The following is a 13,126-nucleotide window of genomic DNA, read 5'->3' as shown; positions in this document are numbered from 1 at the left end:
TTTCTCTACGGAAGGGTTTTTTTTTAATGTTGTTGTTGTTGTTTTGGCATTGTGTGTGTGCGTTCGCTTTGTGCTTGGCCTCTGCCTGCGTTCCGCTGGGGCCGCTGCTGGAGAGCTCTTCCTTCACACTCTGCGGGGTGCGGTGGCAGGAGGCGAGGGGCGCCGAAGGAAGTGAAAGCGAGCCGCATATTTACACACACGGAGGTAGAGAGCGAGAAGCAGGGGGAAGAGGCGGGGGAACACAAGTCCGTACTTGGGAGAGCGGCACGAAACGCGGGCTGCGCCGGGCAATGAAGCTGTACTCCTTGTCGATCGTGCGGCCGTTCCCGGCGGGGGTGGAGAAGGAGCCCGTCATCTGCTCCCAGGCCGTCGACGTCAGCTCCTTCGGCTTCTTCCAGCGCAACGCCGCCCGCGAGTTCATAGTGTTCCTCACCCGCACGGTGGCGAGGCGGGTGTCGAAGGGCGCCAAGACCCAAATCACGGAAAACGGCAACGTTGTCTTTGCGTACGCCACACTGGACGGGATCGTCGCCATCGCCATTAGTGACATCGAGTACAACGCCCGCGTCGCCTTCACCCTGCTTGCGGAGCTTGCCCAGCAGTTCCAGACGACCTTCCGCGGCAAGTACGACGTCGTCGACGGCAAAGACGACAACTTCCTGAACTGGCCGTACCTCGAGGAGACGCTGCTGAAGTACCAAAAGCCGGAGGAGCAGGACAAAATCCTCAAGATCAAGCGGGACATCGAGGACACCAAGGTGGTTATGTATAATGCCATTGACCAAATTATTGAGCGCGGCCAGAAGATCGACGAGCTTGTCTCCAAGAGCGAGGATCTTGGCATGGCAAGCAAGACATTCTACAAGCAGGCAAAGCAGACAAACTCGGGGTGCTGCTCAGTGATGTGAGGTGCTACGCTGCCGCCCATCAGTGTCGTTGGCCGCTGCTGCTGCTGACCCCCCACTCCCCCCTCCCCTTTGCGAGGCCGCTCACTGCCTGGGCAATCCTGCAATGTTAAACTCCCCTTTTGCTGCACCGAGGTGAAGGCACCAGCAGCCAAAGCAAAGGCGGGAGTAAACCAGAAGGAATTGAAGGAACGTCGCATACTGATAACAACCAAAAAAAAAAGAAGCGGGAAAAATAAAGTTTGAACTGGACGAATAAGAAGAAAAACGAAAGAAGGGCGAGGAGTCAAATGCTTTCATGTGTGTGGAACAAGAACGTATGCCGTCTGTGCTGGCGCTGTTTCTCATGTACTGTAGACCTTGAAACTCACTGGGTTAAAGTCGTTTTTCTTCTTTTGTTCTTTTGTTTTTTCTTCTTTTATTGATGCCGTGTTTGCTGTTGTTGTTTTTTCTTCCCTGCCTCTTTTTGTTCATTGTCTCCCCGCGGGCGCCCGTACCGGGGTGCTGCAAAGGGATTGTGGCTGCTTTGACAGGTGGTGAGAAGCTGGAAAATTGCGGGGAGCCTGCAGTCTTTGTCGCTCCCACCTGTGTCCCCTCCCCCCCTCCCTCTTCTTCTTGTTTGCTCTACCGCCGCCTTTGTTTTATTTTTGTTTTTGTTTTGCCGTCGCTCTGCATTTTCCATTGCCTCTTTGCTGTTAGCGTTCCCTTCTGACCAACACGGATGCCCAGGATGAGGGAGCGGGGGTCTCACCCACGCAGGCGAAGCCCCACGCTTCTTCTGCTTGCTGTATTTGTTGCTGCCGCTGCCGCAACAGCACTCCTCCTGCTCTTGCTCTTCCTTCTCCTCCTCCGAGGAGCCGCGGGACAGGAGCAGGAGGAGATGAGGCCAAAGTTAGGCCCAGCGTCCTTGCTGCCCACTGCGTCGCAGGCACGCAACACCACACTCTATCAGCCGCTGCGGCCGGAGGAGGTTGAGGGTGTCCTGCCGGGAAACGTCGTAGCCTTCATGTCTCCCCGCGGGCCACACAGGGGACAGGAGCCGCCGCACTTTGACTACGGTGATGGGCCTAGGCGCTATCGTAATCCGTACCGTCCCATGCGTCGCACCTCGCGTCCCTGCTCTGGGCGTCTGTACACAGCAGGGCGGTGGGTGTACAACGGCAGCCTGGGGCCCCGATATCCTTCTCGCGGGAAGGTGTTGGGGTGCTGCGAGCGGGGTTTTCGGAAGGAGTTTGGGGGCAACGGAGTTCGAAAAGAGACGCAGTACGTGTGGGTGCCAGACGCGTGTGAGTTGCTCCCGTGGGACGAGGAACTCTTCTGCCGCTCCCTTCGCGGGCGCAGCATCATGATGGCTGGGGACAGCCTCACAGACCACTGGCACGCCTCACTGTATTACCTTCTCGGCGGCGTGGGCGACATCTACGAGCGCGAGGGCACCTCACGCTCGCGTCACCGATGCAGGGGGCACGCCATCTGCCAAGCGTACTACCCAGAGCGTCTGCAGGATCCTGTCAAGATCTTTTTTCTCACCAACCAATTTCTAGAAACCGGGCACCACGCCTTTCGGAATTTTTTGTGGTGGAAGGACATTCACCGCTACCCAATTCTTATCCTCAACTCGGGTTCCTGGATGGTGCGGCCGGCGAACGAGCGACAGAAGGTTTCAGATGAAGATTACTACCGTTTGATGCGGCGAGCCGCCTGCGTTGTTCGGCGTCTCTATGAGGGGACCGTTATCTGGCGTACGAGCTTTCGTGGGCATCCCTTTTGCTGGCAGTACTCCGAGCCACTTACGGCCCCGCTGACGTTGGCTGCATACAAGGCAAAAAAGTACGAGAGGTATCGTTGGTTTGCTATTCCTGACAGGAACGCCTACACAACGATGCTTTGGGAAGACATGGGGGCACACATTCTGGATGTGGCGCCCATGACGGATCTCATGCCGCTGGGGCACATGGGTAAGTACCACCCAAAGCATGAGGTGATGAATGCAACCGACTGCCTGCATTACTGTTCGCCTGGGGCAGCTTACGAGCAGTGGAGTGTGCTGCTGATGAATCTCCTCTCAGGAAACATTATGGATTAGTCGCCAGACTCGTTTTCTGCCGGGTTGAGATTTCTATTTGTTGTTGTATACGTCTCATTTTCCCTGTTTTTGTTACTTGTTTTTTTTTTATTAATTTTTATTTTTTTTTTTGCGTTTGCGGCGTCGCGGCTGTGCTGCCGCCTGTCGGAGTCATGGTGTCTTGTCGCGGCAGGCTGGAGCCCGCCCCGCTTGGGCATATTCTCTTCGCTGACGCGCACGAGGCGACCACTGCAGCCTTTTTCGCTCGCGCGCCCTTTCACTTTCCGTACATGCCTGCTCGCATGGGCGTTGCTTTATACAGCCCCGTCCCCGCACTCCCCACCTCTGTCTCTTTCTTTCACTTTCGCTTTCGCTGGGGAAGCGGGGGTGGTCGTACGGCCACCCTCCCCACACGTTTCTCGGGCTGTGCGTGGCTCTGTCGGCGGCGCGGCCGTAGCGGCTTTACTGCAAGAACGAGGAGCAGTCCTCCGCACATGCAACGGGGCGGCGTTACCGCTGCTGACCTGATGGAGCTTCAGGAGGCCGCCTCGCGGCTTCGCTCTCTGTGCGCCCAAAGGGAGGCGGAGAACAGAAGTCTGACGCAGCTGCTGCGGGACCAGGCAGAGCAGCTCCTTGAGTTGCGTGCCGATCAACTGCTTCTGCAGAAAACGGCTTCGATGTGGTCCAGCTACCATCGCCTGTTTGCTCAGCCACTCTTCGAGACGCGTCTGGCGCTGGGAACTTATCAGTGCGAGGCGCAGCAGCTGTTGATTCACGATATGCTGCTCGATCAACGCCGCAGAAACTCACTTGCCAAGGTGGGGGAAAGCAAAAGGGAGCGGGAGAAGGCTGCCCTGCAGGCGCAGGTGCGGCAGCTGCAGGAGCAGCAGGACTCCAACAAGCGGCGACATGCGGCGGTGGAAGTTCGGCTCGGGCGTGCCTCGGAGGAGTCTGTGCGGGCCCAACAACGGGTGTCAACGTTGGAGGAGGAGTTGACGCACTACATGAGGCGACTAGAGGAGAGCGAGCGAGAGCGGGAGCGCGTCCAGCGGCATCTCTCACAGCATGAGGCGGCTTTGCTAAAGACACGACACAACGTAGTTGAACTGCGGCAGTACGAGGAAGAGATTCACTCGAGGGACGCCGTCATCGTGCAACTGCAGCAAGCGATTCGGGAGATGAACGCACTTATGGCACAGCAGCAGAAATCGCACTCAGAAACGGCGGATGGTGCCAATGCGCCGCTGCCGCCGCCACCACCACCACACGAAGCAGAAGAGAGACAGTTGTCCGCCAATTTACCTAGCTCGCCGAGCGGTGCCTGCGATTCTGAAAGGCGGCTATATTTGGGCGTCCAGAGACTGCGTCAGGCTGTGGAGGGTGAGAGCAGTCCCTCCACTCACCGCCGTCCCCTCTTTGCCCACTGCAGTTCCTCCAACTATTCTACAGCTTCGTTACCAGCTTCCCCATGGAAGAAGGAGCGGGGTGATGTCAGTGGTATTGATATGCAGGAGTTTCTAGCGCAAGAGTTGCAGGCCCCTTTGCCGTAACGTTGCTGTTGTATTTTTCTTGTGTGTGTGTGTGTGTGTCCTGCACTCCACCATCCCTTTGGATCCATTCAAACGGCCCCTTCTCACACCTGCCAGTTGCACTGTATTGCGTGGTCCACCCAACTTTTTGTGCCTCTCTTCTGTTTCACCGTTTTTCTCTCTGCTTTCTCTGTGCACGTCCGTTGCGTGCCCCCACGTATCCTGCTGCGTTTAGTGCTTGTGGCTACGCGTTTATTAATATTTTTAGGTTGGGTTCGTCTTGCATCCGTAGGATGCCGCGGCTCTCAAGGTTGGAGAACCCCTTGATGATTGGCAGTTCAGGCACTGATTGCTCCAACGCCGCTATTGTCGACTTTAGGGCGAGATCGTCGTTTGCCAGCCGCCTGAAGGTGTCACTGGAGGAGACGATACTTCCGTTTGGCTACAATTCGCTAAAAGAGCTTGCCAATATTCCGCGGCAGGATGAAGTAGCCGGACCCACCACACGGGGAATAGGTGCGAAGAGTAATGAGTCTTGCATGAGGTGCCAATTTTATGAGGGGCTACTTAGAAGAATGGCCACGCAGCTACTTGAGGACCTGGAGGAGGGGGACTCGGTCTCAACTAGTACTGCGGAGTCAAGCATGCTAACAAACGCGGGGGAGCCCGCTATGGGCATTATGGAGTTGAATCCCAACCCCCCCCAGCACGTAGGTAGTGAGGGCCCGTCGGCGGGCCCCAAAGGTGGCACTGCCCCACGTGCCTTAACTCCTATAGATGAAAGTCAGTTTGAATTATTTCCCAGCGTTACCTCAGTGACGTCCACACTCTTGACAAACTCATCCTGCAGTGTTCAGGGCGGCGGAGGCGCATGGTTGCAGGAACTCACGGCCAGCTATGGGCCCGACAGAGAAAAAAACGGCGGTTCCCCGTTCTACAACGGGTCGGCGCTGAAGAGGCCCAGCCCCAGGTTCTTCCCCGGCCTGATGGTGCCGCAGCGATGCCCACAGAGAGACGATGCATCGCAGGCCAGTGGAAGCCCAAGGGGACCCCGGCACGGCACCATATATGTAACCCGTGGAGCTTCCTATTCCATTTCCACAATACAAAGTAGGGAGGTACAACCATGCGTTAAGGAGACTGCGAAAACGGTTATAGGCCGCGCCAATCACAAGAAAAAGATAAACGACTACGTGGTGTTGAGGGAGCTTGGCCGTGGCTCGACAGGCGAGGTTGTCTTGGTTCAGCACCACGAGACAAAGGACCTGTTTGCGATGAAAATTGTGACGCTGGGGAACAAGTTTGATCAACGGCGCGTGAATGCCATTCGCTCTGAGATTGCAGTACTGAAGGCGGTGGCCCACCCTCATCTAGTCCGGCTCCACGAAGTGATTGGTGACAAGAATCACAACACCATTTTTATGATCCTGCAGTACATCTCGCGTGGTAGCATCGCACACGCCTTGACTCCCACCACCGTTGTGCCCATTCCAGAACAGCAACTAAGGCTGTACACGTCGCAGATCGTTTCAGCTTTGAAGCACCTACATTCGAAAGGTATATTTCATCGAGACATTAAACCCGAAAATATATTGATAGACGACAATGAACGTATATATCTTGCCGACTTCGGCGTGAGTGCGATCTGCACCCCCGACGGTGTCCGGGGTGTGGAGGGAACACCAGCGTTTATGGCTCCCGAGGTGTGCCTTGGAAAACCAGAGGTAGTCGGAGAACTCGTAGACGTATGGGCGTTGGGTGTCACGCTGTATCAACTGATGTACGGCTTCCTCCCTTTTCGGGCGCACACGTACCAGGAGATGACGCGTCGTATAGTTGGCTCTCCGCTTGTTTTTCCCGACGAGAGGCCAAAAAGGAACTCGACAGATTTCGGCGCCTGTGGGTTCTCCTACTTGGATGCAATCCATACGTTTACTGCAGAGACACCCCCAGACGGCGGGGACGCAACGCAAACCGGAAGGGATCAGGACTCCACGGAGGAGCTGGCCCCATGCACGGTGACTTCTTCGTCGGCGTTCAAGGAGTTGATTTGCGGCCTCCTTTGCAAGGACCCTGACTGCCGCTGGACGCTGCGACGCATTGACGAATCCGCGTGGCTTCGACCCCGCCGCGAAATGAGCAGCCTAAGCGAGATCGTGGCCCCCCCTCTAGACAGGCAGGCTGAGGTTTCCAGCTCCACGGTCGCCTCGTCGCCCTTACCAAGGATGTCAGGGGTGTCCGGTCAATTAACCAGCTTATCAAATCATTTAACCAGCCTGTCAAATCAATTAACCAGCGTGCCCATAACGACATCCAAGAAGGTTGTTACCATAAAAGTTCGCCCCATTCCGACCCCAACACTCAAAGGCGACAGCATCAGCAAAATTACCAGCAACAGCAGCAGCGACAACAACGCCAACGTCGGCGCCAAGGGCATCACCAAGGTGGAAAATGTAAACAATTTAACTTCCACCTACCACATGGAGGCCTGTGAGGTTTGTCCGGCTAAGGCGGAAAAGGGGTGGAAAAGGTTTTTTCCTGTCTCATGGCGAAAAAAGAGAGGTCTCTCGTCAGAGGGGCATTCATAACTGGTAGTAAGAGCTCTCACCATCTCAGGATCCGCGGATGTGCTTACTTTTTTTTTTTTTTTCCCCCCTCCTCCCGGTTGTTTTGTTATTTCCCCTCCTGGAAAAAGTTTTCCAAGGCAACGGGAATGACGAATCATCGGTTCATCGTAGGAACTCTTATTTCCATTTATTTATGTAGCACTGGGTGCGTCTGTCTCTGAAGGGGAGTGGGGTTGGAGACTGCCGAGAAGGGAGCGCGCAACCTCGTCCCGGAGAGGCAGTAAAAAGCTGCTAATGCTGGTGTGGACTCCGTTTCTATTTAGTTATTTTTCATTTTTACCTTTTAACTTTATCTTGTTCGCCTTCTTTGTCTACTCCTGCACCCGGGATAACAGTTTCTGGTCCCTGGGCTCTTCATTTGCGGGAATACACAGAGGGTGCGGGACACGGCGAAAGGCACGTTAAAGATTTTTTTTCTTTTTGTTCTTTTTGTACTTTGCCAGCTCTGTGATTACTGTTCCCTTTTCTCTCCTTTTCCCCTTTTCCCTCTTTTCCCACTCTACTCCCTTTGGGCCTTCTTTGGGTATAGAATTCCCCGGGGCCCTGCGGGCGTGTGTGCACCGCACAACGGCATGTCTGCTTGCCGTTTGTCTTTCGCCCCTTTACTTTTCTACTCCGCCGCTTTTTATGGTCTTCTTCTTGCTTCTTCGCGTTGCTTGCGCGTGCGTGTGTGTGTGTGGGGGGGGGGTGGATTTCGCTGCTCGAGTTGTGTGCACTGAGGCCGAGTGGAATTCATCAAACCAGCAAAAAACAGAGGGAATAATAGTAAAAAAAAAGAATAGATTATAGGCCAAAACTGCAATTGTGTATTCCAATGGGACTCGGTTATAAGAGCGAAATTGGCGCCGTGTGCAGCGCGTGCATTGCGGCCGTGTGGCTTTCCCAGCTGCCGCGTGCGTACCTCACCGTGGCGGTACCGGCGTCGCTTGTTGTTCAGCGGCTCGTGGCGCGCGGGTTTCGGAATCGCGCGCGTCCGCCGCATAAGGGCGACGAGAGCGCAAAGACCAATGGATCCGACAAGGCCGCGTCACAGCGGGAGCGGCACCCGGGATTTGTGCTGTCGCGCGACATGAAGGAGGAGGAGCGGCCAGTGGCGGTCGTCACGGGGACGAACAGCGGCATTGGGTACTACACGGCCGTGGGGCTCGCGGTGGAGGGCTACCGCGTGGTCTGCACCTGCCGAAATCCGGCCCTCAGTGAGTTGACGGCGGCGAAGATTCGCGGGGCGGCGGAGGGGGCGCGGCGCAGGCGCAGCGGGGACCCCAGTTACGCGGAGGTGCCGGAACTGGTTCTTGTGGACGGGCGCTTTTCCCTCGAGTGCGATGACTTTGCCAGCGTGCGACGGTTTGCGGATCAGTTTCTGGCGGTGTACAAGCGTCTCGACGTTCTTGTGAACAACGCCGGTATGATGCGGAGGCGACTGGAGTTCAGTCGACACAATTCACAGCTGGAGCTTCACACCGCGGTCAACTTTCTTGGACCGCTGCTGTTGACAGAACTTCTTGTGCCCCGCATTCAGCAGAGTCAGGGACGTGTCGTGTACGTTTCCTCCGCGGCCCACCGTTTCCCGCAGATGACGTTGGAGACGGGACTCTGGAAGAAGCTGACAGGCAGGAGTCTTAATAGGCGTCTCTTAGATGCCCTTCAGCAGCTCAATCAAGGCGAGTCGGGTTCAACAGGCCCGCTAATGCAGGCGACACTGGGTGCCGCGTTTGTTCGCTATGGGGCAAGTAAATTGCTTAATATTTACCACGCGCACTACATTGCACGACATCACAGGCTGCCTGCATGCTCCCTGCACCCTGGCTGTGTCGGGACAAACTTCTCGAGGGACCTTATGCGTGGGGAATGGACCAGCCTGATCTATCAGTATGCCTCTCTCCTCTTCCTAAAGACGTGGGAGGAAGGAGCACAAACGACGCTGCACTGTGCGATGTGCGACGTCGATGAATTGAGGCTTGTCAAGCCGCCGGAGGGTGCGCCACAAACCGAGCCCGTTAGCCCGTACTTTGTGGAGTGCCGCGACCAGACACTTGAGGCATTGCTGTCCTATGGCTGGGACGTTGAGGAAGGGGACCGCATTGTGGAGTGGGGGAAGCAGTTGGTTGGGCTGACACAGAAAAAAAGTTGAAACAAAAAAAAACATACAAACAAACGAACTTTGTCCTCGCTTTTGTGTATGTACGTGTATCTAGTGGTGCCTTCACGTCGGTTGGGACTCGCCCTCTTTCTCTGACGGGCCGCAACGAGGCGGGATTGAGGCGCTGCATTGGGAGTGGGTTTGCACCGCCATTTCTTCTCCATCCTCTTTGTTTTTTTTTTATCGCATTGGCTCCGCCGCCGCCGCCGCGCTGCGTTTCATGCGCACGTCATCCACCGAATGTGTCACTTCCTCTTTTTTTCCTGTTCCCCCCCCCCCCACATTTCCATCTCCCACAGATAACCGGCTTCGTGCAGGTGGAGGATGGGGGAGCCGCAGCTGCCCTGCCTTGCTTTCCCCTCTTGTTGTTGTTGTGTTTTTTTTGTGTGTGTGCGTGCGTGTGTCCGCTCGCCCCTTTCGCGGCCCACCGCCTTCCGCCGAGATGGTCGTGTCGGGGGCTGTCCGCAGCGACACCTGCGCCGCGTACCGTCGCCTGCTGGACGCAGTGAAGCAGGTGACGCGCGACTGCCCGCTGCACAGAACGGAGGGGCTGACGAGGTACGTGGGGCTCCGCTTCTTTGACGCAGCCGAGCAAAACCGCCGCCGTTACCTGCAGCTCCGCGAGGCGGCGGACGCGCAGCGAGGCAGAGGGCGGCGGAGGAAGCTGCAGGCAATGGAGGCCCAATACGAGCGCTTCATCGCGAGGGAATTGCAGCGGGTGCGTGAGGTGGCGGAACAGATCCTCCTCGCACCGGGCAATCGGGCACTTACCTCCATGTTGCAGGTCCTCGCGGCGGGCGTTGGAAACTCACACTACCAGCATGCTATCGAGCGGAACTATCTTCACTACTGCGAGTTTGAGAACAAGCGGGTGGAGCGGAATGAGGCGGATGAGGAGGCGACGGCGGAGCGCCAAAATCGCATCATGCAGCACGCCCTCATTCCTTACGGGGAGCGTCTTCTTTTTCTCCACCGCCTGGGCGTCAAGGATGGTCCGGGTGGTGCGCAGGAGCCTGGCAGCCTGACTTCGTGGCAGGTGACAGAGGCCATTGCTGGGACCCGCAGCGGTGTTTCCGCACACCACATGTCGCATGGAAAGGAGGACGTAGTTGTCGAGGTCGACGAGACGTACAATAAGCAAATTGTCTACGTGCGGTGTGAGCCGTACGACTGGGATCGGGAGGTGGAGCGGGTAGAAATCACGGAGTCGGAGGAGGTGCGTGGCACCGTCTTCCACGCGGAGTACTTCAGCGTGGCGCAGCGTCTCTGCGACGCCTTGTTGGCAGAGACCCCGTTGCACGCCTACCGTTCCACGGTTGTGGTTGGCCACGGCGTTGGAGGGGCGGTGGCGTTTTGTTTGGCGCTTCTGCTGCATGTCCGTGGCTTTGACGTAAAGAATTGTGTGACCCTCGGCGCGCCAAAGGCGGTTCAGCAGACGCTTGAGCGCTACATTCATGCCATCAGCCCTGTCCGCGTCGTGCTGGAGGGGGATCCGCTGATTGACCTGCCGGTGACGGGGGCCGAGGGGGAGGTGTTCGTGCACTACGGCGAGATTTTGCAGATGGCCTCCGCCGCAACGTCGCAGCAGGAGGTGGAGGACGCGGAAGAAGCGCGGCGGCGGGCGAGCACCGGTGACGGGAACGAGGGGGAAGAAGGACGGCGAGAGGTGCATGTGGCGGCTGCGAGTGAGGCTCTCACCGCGGACGCACTCAGTGACTTTTTGGACCCCGCGCAGCACCCGCCGCCGTCCTGTGAGACAAGTGAGGCCCCAAGGAATGACGCGGAGGAAGTACAGGCCGACGAGGAAGTGGAGGAAGACGAGGAAGACGCAGCGGAGTTTGGTCGGGTAGCGAGAGAACGGTATGCGGCGGGCTTCTTGCCGGAAGACTATATCGGGCGACTTGTCGATACTACGGTGCCGTTGACGTACGCCGAGGGTGACGAGGTCTGGGACGAGGGCGACTACGCGCAGATGCGGCGCGAATCAGCGCTACACCCTCACGCGCCCAACTCACATGAGTGAGATTGCGGGCATACAGAACCAGTCGTGTAACACGGCTGCGGGGAGCGCAGCCTGCCGCGTCATTTGGCTTCCGTTACTCTCTTTTCCCGTGTCTGAGTGTGTTCCTTTTTTTTTTGCTTCTTTTTAACTTTGCCCTCTGTGCTTGGTATTGCATGTGTGTGCCTCCGCCACTGCATTGGAGTCCCCCCTTTTTTTGTTGTTGCTTCCTCGGCCATTTTTTTGACTGCTTTTATACACCGAGGAATGTGTGCCAAAGAAGGAATAGAGGGTCAGAAGCGAGTTTCTTAGTGCGTGTGAATAGTCCGGCCTTTTTTTTGTTTGCTTGCTTCCACGCTCTTAGCGCGGTTGTGGTGGCATTTGCCGCGGCAGATGATTCACTACGTTTCCTCAGAGGCCTTTGCGGCGCTGGCGTGCCTTCTGTTTCTCGCCCTCGCCGCCGCCGCCCATTTCTTTCAATGGTCGTTCTGGAGTTCCATGACGAAAGTAGAAACGCTGGTTGCGGTTGTGAGCTGCGCCTTTGCCTGCCGCGGCGTGGCGTCTGGGCGTCCGTGCAAGTGGCCGAGAGGCGTGGACTTTACTTCTCGCGTGGCCCTCGTCACGGGGGCATCGTCTGGCGTTGGCTACGGCGTCGCACAGGAGCTCTCTCTGCACGGCTGGACGGTCATTATGGCAGGGAGGGACCTGATGCGCCTGCTGAAGGCAAAACGCTCCCTCGCGGCGCAAAATCCTCCTGGGCGCCTCGTTGTGCTCGGGGAGGTGGATCTTGCGGATCTTGACAGCGTGCGCAGCTTCGCCGCCTCCGTCCTGGAGCAGAGGGAAAAGTTTCCCGTCTCGTTACTGGTGAATGCCGCGGGGGTTTTGCGGCGCCACCTGCACCGCTGCGAAGACACTGGGATGGAGGAGATGATCGCCACCAACGTGGTGGGGCCCATGTTGCTCACAAATTTGCTGCTGCCGCTGCTGGAGGAGGCGGCGGACCGCAGCGGGGCCTCCTCGCGCATTGTTAACGTGGCCTCCTCTTGTCACACGTTTCTCGGGGCGTCGCGGCGGTGCGGGCCGGCCGAGATGCTCGCGGCGCTGCACCCACAGCCGCCCGGCGAGGGAGCCGCCGCCGCGGCGAAGGCGGTCCCCCCCGCACTGGAGGACTTCACCCTGGGCAACTTTGTCCGGTACTACGGCCTATCGAAGCTGTGCGTCATCTGGTGGACCTCCGTCCTCGCACGTCGCGTCTCCCTGCGTTTCTTCCGCCACGGCGACGGCAATCACCTCAAGGTGTTTGTCGCGTGCTGCCACCCCGGCATCATCACGACCCGCCTGTACCGTGACCTGTTTTCTCAGAGGGTGCTTGACCGCATTATTTACTATCCCTCTCTGCTCATTGGTAAGACGTGGAGGGAGGGGGCGCAGGCGGCCCTGCGGGCGGGCATAGAGACGGAGAACATGGTGCACGGCGGCTACTACATGTGCACCGGCGAGTATGGCCCCAACAGCGGCATCAACTGCCTCTCAAAGGACGCCATGAACATGGAGGAGGCGAACAAGTTTTGTGCTTGGGCGGAGGCACAGATCGAGGCGCAAAAAAATAGGCCGCGGCAGCCAGGGCAAGGGAAGAAGGTTGCGAGACCGAAGCGAGTCATGAGGGTGACGTTCGTGACGTGACCCGGTGCGATGGTGATAAAAAAGTATGTGAACGCCAACAATACGAAAACGATAAATCCGGACCAGTCACAGGTGCGGGGAGTGTTTTTCTTTTTTCTTTTTTCTTTTTTGTTCTTTTGGCTTGAGGGGTGTGTGCGAGAGGAATGGAGTGGCCCGACACATGCGTCTTGCAGAAGTG

The 13,126-nt window shown here is 57.3% G+C and overlaps 7 protein-coding genes across 7 annotated transcripts, besides 6 other annotated features; all 7 read left to right on the top strand.

Annotated features, from left to right (window-relative positions):
• Positions 1-27: 27 nt before the first annotated feature.
• Positions 28-46: a microsatellite.
• Positions 47-290: 244 nt separating this feature from the next.
• Positions 291-908, top strand: Tco025E_05937 (vesicle-associated membrane protein; the record flags this gene model as incomplete). The annotated part of the gene is made up of 1 exon (XM_029372827.1): positions 291-908. One exon carries the CDS (start codon positions 291-293, stop codon positions 906-908), a length of 618 nt encoding a protein of 205 aa, XP_029227070.1.
• A 377-nt stretch (positions 909-1,285) lies between these two features.
• Positions 1,286-1,355: a microsatellite.
• Positions 1,356-1,635: 280 nt separating this feature from the next.
• Positions 1,636-2,991, top strand: Tco025E_05936 (putative endo-beta-N-acetylglucosaminidase; the record flags this gene model as incomplete). Its single annotated transcript, XM_029372826.1, has 1 exon — positions 1,636-2,991. The coding sequence occupies one exon, from the start codon at positions 1,636-1,638 to the stop codon at positions 2,989-2,991; it is 1,356 nt and encodes a 451-aa protein (XP_029227069.1).
• A 64-nt stretch (positions 2,992-3,055) lies between these two features.
• Positions 3,056-3,109: a sequence feature (A-rich).
• Positions 3,110-3,143: 34 nt separating this feature from the next.
• Tco025E_05935 (uncharacterized protein) lies at positions 3,144-4,520 on the top strand (the record flags this gene model as incomplete). The annotated part of the gene is made up of 1 exon (XM_029372825.1): positions 3,144-4,520. The coding sequence occupies one exon, from the start codon at positions 3,144-3,146 to the stop codon at positions 4,518-4,520; it is 1,377 nt and encodes a 458-aa protein (XP_029227068.1).
• Positions 4,521-4,540: 20 nt separating this feature from the next.
• Positions 4,541-4,559: a microsatellite.
• A 233-nt stretch (positions 4,560-4,792) lies between these two features.
• Positions 4,793-7,087, top strand: Tco025E_05934 (protein kinase; the record flags this gene model as incomplete). The annotated part of the gene is made up of 1 exon (XM_029372824.1): positions 4,793-7,087. One exon carries the CDS (start codon positions 4,793-4,795, stop codon positions 7,085-7,087), a length of 2,295 nt encoding a protein of 764 aa, XP_029227067.1.
• Positions 7,088-7,940: 853 nt separating this feature from the next.
• Tco025E_05933 (short-chain dehydrogenase) lies at positions 7,941-9,257 on the top strand (the record flags this gene model as incomplete). The annotated part of the gene is made up of 1 exon (XM_029372823.1): positions 7,941-9,257. One exon carries the CDS (start codon positions 7,941-7,943, stop codon positions 9,255-9,257), a length of 1,317 nt encoding a protein of 438 aa, XP_029227066.1.
• Positions 9,258-9,628: 371 nt separating this feature from the next.
• Positions 9,629-9,670: a microsatellite.
• A 38-nt stretch (positions 9,671-9,708) lies between these two features.
• On the top strand, positions 9,709-11,289 carry Tco025E_05932 (putative lipase; the record flags this gene model as incomplete). Its single annotated transcript, XM_029372822.1, has 1 exon — positions 9,709-11,289. The coding sequence occupies one exon, from the start codon at positions 9,709-9,711 to the stop codon at positions 11,287-11,289; it is 1,581 nt and encodes a 526-aa protein (XP_029227065.1).
• A 369-nt stretch (positions 11,290-11,658) lies between these two features.
• Positions 11,659-12,948, top strand: Tco025E_05931 (putative short-chain dehydrogenase; the record flags this gene model as incomplete). The annotated part of the gene is made up of 1 exon (XM_029372821.1): positions 11,659-12,948. One exon carries the CDS (start codon positions 11,659-11,661, stop codon positions 12,946-12,948), a length of 1,290 nt encoding a protein of 429 aa, XP_029227064.1.
• An 84-nt stretch (positions 12,949-13,032) lies between these two features.
• Positions 13,033-13,066: a sequence feature (A-rich).
• Between the last annotated feature and the right edge of the window lie 60 nt (positions 13,067-13,126).

The sequence above is a fragment of the Trypanosoma conorhini genome (assembly GCF_003719485.1).
Source record: "Trypanosoma conorhini strain 025E chromosome Unknown Tco_14.4_contig_00372, whole genome shotgun sequence".
NCBI lineage: Eukaryota > Euglenozoa > Kinetoplastea > Trypanosomatida > Trypanosomatidae > Trypanosoma > Trypanosoma conorhini.
The sequence above is the reverse complement of the archived record's forward strand: the minus strand, read 5'-3'. Positions and strand labels throughout refer to the sequence as shown.